The following is a 10,653-nucleotide window of genomic DNA, read 5'->3' as shown; positions in this document are numbered from 1 at the left end:
TGTCTTGATACTGTCATGCATAAGACCTTTCATCTGTCCTGGACTTGGTCTTGACTTGGACTCGACTAGTCCTGGTCTTGGACTTGTCTCGGACTCGACAAAGGTGGTCTTGACTACAGCCCTGTCTGATCGCCACTGGTTGCAGAATCCCATTTCTATCTCTGCACTGAGATTGCCTCCAGTGATGGACCAGGCCCTTGTGTCTCCAGTTGGGGAGATGCCTGGCCCCCCCCCCCCCACCATCACACGGCCTCCACCAAACCCTGGGGCGTTCTCTGCATATTTCCCACACTCTGACCCCACGATCCAACTGCTGTAGGCTGAATCTGGACTCATCACTGAACAGAGCAGATTTTTCACAAGGGCAGCCCACATACCCAGCTCTGCTGCCCATCCCACAAATGCAGGATCCTTTCAAACGGGGCAGTGAAAGGGAACCAACCAGGTATCAGATGTACTGCAAAAAGCAGTTGTTACCACAGAGATATGATCTACCTAACACAAATTTCCTTAATTTTTGTGCTAAATTTACATATAAACAGTGGCCCAAATGTATCAATGTTGATCATCACAGGAAACCGGAAAGGAACTGAACTGAAAGGAAATTAAAGTACAAATTAATGTTGTTGTTTATGTTGTTTTTAACCCAATGCTCTTATTTTGTTTTTACAATATTTTACATGAATTGTTTTGTATGTTTGAGTTTTCGGTGCAGCACTTTGGTAACTTTGTGTTTGTAAAATGTGCTATAGAAATAAAGTGGATTGGATTGAAATTAATGTCGTTTTTATTATCATTTGAACAGTTAATCTCAAAAATAATAAACTTTTTTTTTTTTTACGAATGAAATGTCTGTTAGTCACTCTATTGCTGAAGGAGGTTGGTAATAAGCCCATGACCCGCTGATGAAAGTATTGCAATATTTATTTGGGCCTTTGCCAATATAAATATTGCAATACTTTCATCAGTGCACTTGCACTTGTAAACTTGCAGTATTACGGACTGAGTGTGTGTTCATGGAAGAAAACTAAACGCTGTTATTCAGTTTGTACAGTGTAAACACAGATATTGAACTATGAGGCTGACACAATTCTGAAAACTTGAACGTAATAGAATAGAATAGAATGCCTTTATTGTCATTATACACAAGTACACGGTACTTGTGCAACGAGATTAAAGCAATCCCTTTGCAGTGTTGACACAAAAAAATATAAGAATGTAACAGTATAAAATATAACAGTATAAAATATCAAAAATATAAAGTCAAAGATATAAAGTGTAGTGACTGTCTAGTGTAGTGACAAAAAAATATAAGAATATAACAGTATAAAATATCAAAAATATAAAGTCAAAGACATAAAGTGTAGTGACTGTCAAGTATACATATATAAATCAGCTTGAATCAGCATAGGTAAGTGTTAACACTCAATAAATAATATTGCACAGTGATGGAATGAAATGATTAAGTACTAATGTTAATAGAGTTTAATAAAAAGAAAAGATACATATGGGAAATGGCAAAGCTCTTGATTGTCGAGAGAGATGAGCAGCAGCTGTGAGGAGCTCTCATCTGTTCGTGAGAAACGTGCACACTCTGCGCCACACCTTCGGACGCCTGTAGGGGCAGTGCTGTCGCGTGAGTAGCACGGACAGGTGGAAGTGCGCTTGTTTAACGAACCGGAGAAACCCTGGAAAGCAATGTTGTTGTCCTTGGGTCAAATTTTTTTTTTCCAGTTAATTTTTTTTTCGTCACAAAAAATGGGCCGTCGAAATAAGCTGAAAATCTCAACATTAAAAATATCATAAAACATTTTTTAAAAAAAACACACAACATTGAAAAAATGACAAAAATGTCGGAAAAAGCGATAATGTTGAAAAAAGTGACCAACATGTTTTTTTATGGTTGATGGTTGACAAAGAAATAAGAAAATCGCAGTCATTTATTTTATTTATTTGACCCCAATACTCCATAACCACATTAAAGGGCTGAAGAGAAGCTTTCCTAAAGGATAACAGCTTGAGTGGGAGTGATAGGCTGGCGGGAACGTCAGCTCTAAATCTTCACTTTACATAATGTTTTAACAAAAAAAATAACATACTTACACAGGTCCGGGAAATATCTGTGTTCTCTTCATAATATTTGATGATCAATAAGCAGATTTTCCCCTTCTACTATAGATACTTCCTCTCCGCCCCCACGGACTGTCCCGTGCTAGAAAACATTCGCACTACCAAATAACCGTTGCCCCACGTGCCTCAGAGCTGTTGCACAAAAACATCACGAGTGGCCGCCTGCTACTACAAATACAGCGCGTGGTAGCTGGTCGGAGGCGGACACCACCGAGCCCCACACTCGCCCCTTGTTAGAATTATCAGTTTACAAGTTTAAGTTGCTTTACTTTTACTTTGGTAACAGGTAGTTGTACATAAAAGAATAATAATAATACTTTCTTATACTAATAATTCCGTTTGTCTTTGTGCAAGGCTGTGCGCGAGCTTTACATAGCGAGTTTGTTTGAGGACTTTATCGCTCAGCCTGCAGCAGAGAAGCTAGCATGTCGACCGGCACAAAAGATGCTAAAAGCTGCCCTATCCCCACCAGGGTGTTCACCCCGAAGGACTGGTCCCAGGTTCCCGACGTTTACAGCCAGACACCCGGGGGGACGCTCTTCTCCACCACCCCTGGAGGTAAGAGCTGGGGGGGGGGGGGGGGGGGGGGGGGGGGGGGGGGGTCATATTAGTCTTTAGAAAGTGTGTTCACACCACGGAACTTACCAGAAAAAGTTAGCTAGAGTTGTGACGTTAACACAACGACTTGTGCATCCGTGCAAATGCCCACAGCTCAACGACAAGCTCTCGCGAGAAGCTCCAACAACACTAAAATGCTCTGATAGAATCTGTTTAAAGATATGATTTATCTCGCCCTAACACCATACAATAACCGAACTAGCTTAAACTCAACAGTTGGTAACTTAACATAAATGCTGTCAACAAGTTTGCTGTCATATATTGTAAATCAAACAATACAGTATGTGTAAGTATGTAACGTTAGTCAGACAGTTGTTATGTCTGTATTTCCATTGCTAATAGCATATAACTTTTCCTTACACAGATATGCAGGGTTATTGGCATACACATACCCATAACATGCATCGGGGTCTGAACACATCGAAAACATTGACATCTAAAGACAACAGGGGCGGTCTAGCCCGACTTGTGACTTAAAGGGGGGGGGGGGGGGGGGGGGGGGGGGGGGGGGCAACAGAAGAGTGATTGGCCTCTGCCAGTGGAGGAGTTGGGAGGCTGTCCTATCCCCGCTGCTCTTTGCTTTGCATTTTAGGAACAGTAGAGAACATTTTGTACAAGTTAAAAGGAGGGGAGGGACATGTCTAATGTGGGGAGTTTGAGCAATATGTTTTTTTATTTTAAATCTGTACCAAAAATTGATGGCACTGCTAAACCTAAACATGGCATAGGAACTTTTCTTCCACTTTATATGCAACATCTTTCACTCTGCCAGAGTCATGCCATCCCCATTTTTACATCTAATGCTGTCTTGGAATGCCTTGCTTGCATTATGCTATAGCGTGCGTTGCAGCCCTCGCCCCATTTCTCCCTCCATTCCCCCTCTGCTTTGCTTCCCTTTGTCCAGGATGCGTTGCTCACCACAGTTATTACATAACATGTTTTTCCTCGTGGCGAGGCTCAGCAGGTTTAAAATCCAATAAAAAAGTAGCAGACCACTCCTTGACTCAGTCATGTCCTGGTCAAACTTATCACAACACGCCGTGTATAACGCTGTTTTCGCTTGGAGTTGGCCCAGGTCCAAATGGGGACAGACATGAGACTACCAGGGAGATTTTAGATGTGGCAAGCTGCAGGGTTTGTGTGTTTGCTTTACCCTCAAATCATGTCATCGCTGTGAGAAAAGCTTGGATAGATGCCTATGCATGTCACAGCTACCGTCGATGTAAAAGATTCTACCCAGTCAAAAAACAAACGTGGCCTGCTTCATCCTCACGGCCTCGTGCTTCAGAGAGAATGTTTTGTACTCTGATTTTCCTAGAACTCATGGCAGTGGCATCCTTCAGCCCTCCCCTCTGCTCGCACACAGAACCCTGCTCTCACTCAAATCGCCTCTAGTACAGGATAACGATACTAACTCCAATGTGCACCTTGCCAAGCTGTAAAGATGCTCTTGTAATAACTATTCTATCAAATGTTAGATATTCCAGCATTTGGTCTTCAGAGCATTAAGTTTACTTTTGGTCGAGTAGGATTTGATGTTTTGTTCATCTTTTCTTTTTTGTCTCTCAAACCCAGGTACCCGCATCATTTACGACAGAAAATTTCTGTTGGATTGTCGAAACTCCCCTCTTGCCCGTACCCCCCCATGCTGTCTGCCCCAGATCCCAGGGGTAACCGTACCCGCTACGCACCCCATGGGAAAACTGCAGGATCTCAAGGAGGAGGCTGAGGAAGAAGAAAAGGACATTGCAGGTAAGCAAACAACTACCTAGTTTTCTCAGACTTGTTTTCATATAGAGACTGGTAAACGCACATTTGCAAGTTCATGTGTGCAAACACATGTCTATACATCTTTCATGCTTTTTGTAGTTTTATAAAAATCAAAATATCCCCCCACAATGCACAATATTATAAGAACTACTCATTATTTCCCTATGCATAAATGCTTTTCCAGCTGTGTTCTCATGTACTTGTAATCCTTTTTCTTTCTACCATGAGTTGCCAGTTTTTACATTGTCATGAGTTTTCAACATGTGCTAATACAGCAGATAGGTGCAGCACATATTCTCGCGGTGCTATGCCTACATTTTTGCAACACAGCAGTTGCTCAGGCATTATGGCCATGTGTTAGTTTAGTCTTTCAGAGGCTGTAGCTTTTATGGGTTTAACTAGGCTTTAAAACTAGGTCAGTGGCTAATTACTAAACAATCACTATATATGTCATACTGTATAAGCCAGGCTTTTTCTAAATTGTAGGCTGATGGTGTCAGCTGTTAATTTCATGTTGACGAGTTAAGAAAAATCAAGTTAATTAGCAAATATATGGGTCAACTGAATTTTTTTGTGGGCCCTTTCCAGAAGATATAATCACTAGTGGGGAAATTAAATTATTGCAATGATTCATGGCAGTGTAAGCAAAGGTTTGGGATCAGGGGCAAGTTGAGATAGCTATTTACTATTGAGCAAAAATACATCAAACCATCAATCTGTCCCTCTCATTCCTCCTGTCAAAAATAAAGACCATGGGGATTAGTGTTGACCCCCTTTTTCCCCCGTCACCCTTGTCTGGGTCGGTAAACCCACAGGACTTGTCACGCGGTCTTGTTTTGCAAGCTCCACCCAGTAGTCAAATGTTTTGTGGTTTTTTTTCTTCTTGCCAGTTATGAGTGCATTGATAAGGTCTGTACTTTGCCATGTTCTGTGTTGTCTGTTTAAGGTGTGGTTTTGCTTTGGGTACATACACACATGTTTTGCAAACTGCCAGCTGATTGTCAAATACCTCCCTTTTAATCTCTAAACGGTTTCTTCTCTCCCTTTCCAACAGATGACAACCAGTTTGAGATGGACATCTGAGCTCCAGTATTACCTCCTGTGGAGAATTATTAGTTAAAACGCCTCCAACGTCATAAATGACTGTAATGCATTTAAAGCTTTTTTTCACCTTTTTTTTTAAATAAAAGCTTTTGTGAAGAACCAAAAAGAATGGAATAGTTGGAAAACTATAGGGTGTTTTTGACCCTAAGTGTGTTAAGCGAAGAAAGGGTCTGGTCACTTCAGAGCTGCAGCAGGATTGAAAAAAATCCATTTTGATTTAACTTTTTTTAATCTTTTGTAAATAACATTGTACAATGTAGCCTCTTTTTTAAGTTGGGAAATATAAGATGATTACATTAATACATGTAGAGTTTTTCACTGCAGGCATCAGTTGTTTTGTTGTATCTTCCTCCCAAAAAACGGATGGCTAACTCTCTTTGTCTCCTAATGGGGGTCAGGGCCTTCTGAGAATCAGCTCCAACTCTGTTTTGTGTGGAGGGAGAACTTAAATGTGAATAATTTCAATTAAAGGCTATTCAAACTGTGGGCAATTGTTTGTGTGTGTTATTTTCTTTGTGTGTGTGTGTCTGTGGGTGATAGCAGTGTGTTGAAAAAAAAAAGTGAATAATGCTCAATCTTTAGAATTGCTTTTAATTCCATAATACCAATGCATTGGGAACACTGCACATTCAATTCCAAATCAAAATATGAACAACATTGATCAGGTTTGTGTTCTACCTTTTATAGAAAGTGAAGAAAAATTAATATTAGGCTATAAAAAATGGCAGTAATTGCATTTTTCTTTACCAACTCAAACATTTCCTGTATCAAATGAGAAATGTCTCAAGGCTTTGCTGAGAACTGCTTCACATCTGGGTTGCATGGAGTCACCTGTGAACAGGTATTCCAGCCCAGGACGATTCAACTACATCCCATAATTCCTCTGCATTACTGGGTTTGGACTCAGAAACAATATTTCTGATGTCACCACAAGTGTTCTATGGGAGTGAGGTCCGAGGATTGGGCTGGCCACTCCATAACATCCATCTGGTTCATCTGGAACCAGGACTTTGCTCCTTACCGGTGTGTTTGGGTCCTTGTCTTCTTGAAAGACCCGCTTCAAAGGCATTTTCTCTCAAAGTATTTTGATGCATTGAAACTGATCCATGATCCCTTGTATGTGATAAATAGACCCAACACCACAGTATGAGAAACATCCCATAACCACCATGCTTCACTGTCTTCACAGTGTACCGGGGCTTGAATTCAGTGCAGGGGGGTCGTTGGAAAAACTGTCTGCGGCCCTTAGACCCAAAAAGAACAATTAAGCTCTCATCAGTCCCCAGAATGTTGCTCCATCTCTCCTTCGGCCAGTCACTGTGTCCTTTTTGCAGATTTCAACCTATTCAGTACATGTCTTTTTTTCAGATATGGGACTTTGCCGGGGGGGCTTCTAGCTGATAGCTTTGCTTCACATAGCCTTCTTCTGATTGTAACAGTACTCACAGGTAACTGTAAGTCTTCTTTGATTTTCCTGGAGCTGATCATTTGTTGATCCTTTGCCATTTTGTCTATTCTTCCATCCATTCCAATGGTAGTTGACCATATTTTCCCACGTTGTTCAGGCTTTGGATGCCATTTCAAGGCATTTGAAATCATTTTGGCTGAGCAGCCTCTCATTTTCTGCACTTCTTTATATGTTTTTCCCCCTCCAATCAACTGTTTAATCAAAGGCCGCTCTTTCTCAGAGCAATGTCTGGAACGAGCCATGTTGCTGAGTATTTCAGTGTAAAATGCACTATAACCAGCATGCACAACATTTGCTTCCTTCCTTCCTTAACTATGGGCCATAACGGACACCTGTTTCTTCACAGAATCAATCAACTCACTAATTGAACACATCCCTGCTGTTATTTTGAACGTGCCCCATTCAATAACAGATTAATTTCCACAGAATGAGCAGCATGTGTGTCATGACTGGTGGCTCTGTTGGTTTTCTAGGACTCTACAACATTTACTAGTAAATTATTTGCCATGTAGAAACATCACTTCAACCACAAAATAGGATTTATGAGGTTAGTGATGTTGGACTGCTATTATTTTGAACACAACTGTATATTTGAATAATGTTTTGTCTGTAACACCTTGTGTAATGTAAAGGCATGAGTCTCAGAACCCAACATATGAACGAGTTGATGAGTTGCATGACATCTCATGTATGGAATGGTATGTTTGTGTACACTGTCGGAGTGACCTCAACCCAGGCAGACAGACTTGGCCCGTCTGTGTTGAACTGATTAAGCAGTTAAGCTTTAGGCTAAGTTATTAGCATTAAGGTCAGATATATGCATACTCTATGTTTCACAAGATGGAATATTGAACCGTCGGAGAAATCTTAATATATGACAATACCTAACAAAAGATCTAGCTAATGGTGTGTTGTGGATATTTCTGAACAACAGGATTGAATTGAAGTGCACCTTGTTCCTGAAGGACTGTCCCAGACCCATGTACACTGTATGTTCATTCAGCCTCACACACTATCAGCAGGGTCAGGGCTAGATACGCCTGTTTGTTCCAGACCCTGATCTGTAGATTAGGGAGGCTGACTGTAGGAGTAGGCCTGGTCCTAAGGAATGAGGTCAGCTGTAGCTCAAAGACCAGGCATATTGCTCTGCAATGTGGGGGTGGGTGTGGCACCTGCTGGTATTTGACCAGGCAGTTATTTCAGACATGTAATTTCGGATTTGGTAAGTCTGTGAGTTATGATGAGGAAAATACGGCGTGCATATATGCTTCAGCACTGATGACCCCAAAACCTGGATTTCAAAACTATTGCTGATGTCACTATATATCTATAAAAGATAAGCAGATCCCTATGCGTCATAAGTTAGTGATGTTGGTCAACTGGTTGAGTCCCATGGCCTTACAGATGTGACTATGAAACACTTTGCATTGCATCAAGGTTATTTGAGTTTTGGCCAGGAGCCTTTGATTTACATGATTTTATATATTATTTATGATGAGATTCAGAGCAGCTGTAAACATGCTCAGTATTTGGTCCATCACAACTTTTCTAAGATCATGCCAAATTAACTTACTGTGTGCCAAAGTGTTACTGTCCGACTGGAACCAGACTGGACACACTGCAGAGCAGAATGATAAGATAACATTTTCCTAAATGTCAGGGTAATACTTAATCACCTTGCTGTTTTTGTAAGACGTGCTGATTGACCCCCCATGTTTGAACAGGTTGGTGTGTGTGTTAGGCGCACGTGAGAACAAGGCCACGTGACTGTGAAAAACCGCTACATGCTCCTGTTGTGTAGTTTTGAGGGATTTCCTCTCTGGCAGAGGGGGAGGTATGAAACTGATAATCTATTTTGTGAGTCAGTGAGGAGTGGGTAAGGGGATTTTATCCACATGCAAAATTACTGGTACACTTGATATAATCATTCAACGTCCAGAAAAGGTTTATATATTATATACTGTACATAGACATTTGATTTGATTTTTTACTATACTTCAAGAAGCATGACATGTAGTTTACAATTAAAACTAACTACTCAACACAATGTCAACAGATAAAGTCTTTTCCCTTCATCAATAGGCCTTTTGACCCATCAAAAACCAAAGATGAGAAATTATTGTAAAATTAGGTACACCATAAGGTAAAATAATTGTTGACTTTCTAGTTTAAAATGAGTGACAATTCATATTTTGAAATAAGACAAATGCACCAATATCATTGTGATTACAAGTGTGTTCACTTTGGACAAAAGTTCACTACAGTGTGGATGCTATATCTGCCTATCTGCAATCTATCTGCACAAGAGCATGGTGGTAACATAGCTAGACACATTGAATGTAAATGTCATGTAAAATGTGCCTGCATAGAATTAGCTTTCACACTTCCAATAACATCTGTACATAGTTGGCAAATGTAAATGGCGAAAGGTGATTTTTTTTTAAAATAATAAACTGATAAATGGGATGACGTGGAGACATTTTTGGAGCAGTGGTAATCCATTGCTCAGAGCTTGAGATCCTCGCCAGCATGTTTATCACCGGCACGTGACAGGGACACAGTAACCAGTAACATTCTGGGCAAGTATCGATCACAGTGCTCGGGACAAAAGAGTCTGCAAATATGTATTTAACATGGCATGGGGTTTTATTGTTCAGAAATGTGACGCATTCTACAAACCATCATTATCATCTTGGCTTTTAGAGAACCAGTCAATGGTTGGATTGCATCCATAACATGTTGTTTTGGATAACTTCAGCCTTCTACCACTGTACCACCACCCCTCCCTTGCCTCTGACTTTCAATAAACTCTGGTAGCCTTGCTCCACTGCCCTTTTCCGTAGACAAACTATTTCCCCTTTTCACCCCCTCCCTCTGCTGCCCTTCCAATTTCCCTGTAAGAGAGTTGGGTAGAGTCCGCCGGTCGACCAAGCTCTATTTTCGTCAGCTGTTCCTGTTGAAGCTGTTGGTACAGGCTAGGGCTGAATTGCCGTGGTGACGATGTAAACAGACACTCATACACAAGGCCGGCTTGGTCACGTCTATCACGACAGGGTGGGACTGGGTGTGAAGTGGATCATGTGTTTATCTCATGGATGGACACACATACATTACACTGATGTACATACATTACACTATTACGCCAATTGTTTTACAGAGTGACTTTTGTTGAGTAAATTTTATTAAATTCCTAGATGTGCTGCACTTTATTGACGGCTTGTGTCTCAGATTTTATTCAACTCTTGGGGCGGCTGTGGCTCAGTGGCAGAGCGGTCGCCTGTTGGAAGGTTGGTGGTTCAATCCCTGGCCTTGCAGTCCCATATTGAAGTGTCCTTGGGCAAGACACTGTACCCTGAGTGGCCCCCGATGCTGCCCCATTGGTGTGTAAATGTGGGAGTGTGTAGATGTGTGTGAGTGTGTATCTGATGAGCAGGTGGTACGGCAGGCTCGGCCACAGTGTGTGAATGTGTGTGAATGGTTCCTGTAGTCTGTAAAAGCGTTGTTAATCTAGAAAAGCGCTAAATAAGAACAGTCCATTTACAATGCTTGGATTACAATAGATT

At 41.2% G+C, this 10,653-nt stretch overlaps 1 protein-coding gene across 1 annotated transcript; it reads left to right on the top strand.

Moving 5' to 3' along the window:
* The first annotated feature begins 2,297 nt into the window (after nucleotides 1-2,297).
* Nucleotides 2,298-6,108, top strand: eif4ebp3l (eukaryotic translation initiation factor 4E binding protein 3, like). The gene is made up of 3 exons (XM_032528725.1): nucleotides 2,298-2,688; nucleotides 4,324-4,500; nucleotides 5,573-6,108. The coding sequence occupies exons 1-3, from the start codon at nucleotides 2,556-2,558 to the stop codon at nucleotides 5,599-5,601; spliced, it is 339 nt and encodes a 112-aa protein (XP_032384616.1). The 5' UTR covers nucleotides 2,298-2,555; the 3' UTR covers nucleotides 5,602-6,108.
* Nucleotides 6,109-10,653: the final 4,545 nt, after the last annotated feature.

The sequence above is a fragment of the Etheostoma spectabile genome, chromosome 10, assembly GCF_008692095.1.
Source record: "Etheostoma spectabile isolate EspeVRDwgs_2016 chromosome 10, UIUC_Espe_1.0, whole genome shotgun sequence".
Classification (NCBI taxonomy): domain Eukaryota; kingdom Metazoa; phylum Chordata; class Actinopteri; order Perciformes; family Percidae; genus Etheostoma; species Etheostoma spectabile.
This window is presented reverse-complemented; position numbering and strand designations above follow the sequence as displayed.

Coding starts and splice junctions, on each gene's coding strand:
- eif4ebp3l (XM_032528725.1), top strand. CDS start 2,556: ATGTCGACCGGCACAAAAGATGCTAAAAGCTGCCCTATCCCCACCAGG. Junction 2,689..4,323: donor CTTCTCCACCACCCCTGGAG/GTAAGAGCTGGG, acceptor TCTCAAACCCAG/GTACCCGCATCATTTACGAC. Junction 4,501..5,572: donor AGAAGAAAAGGACATTGCAG/GTAAGCAAACAA, acceptor CCTTTCCAACAG/ATGACAACCAGTTTGAGATG.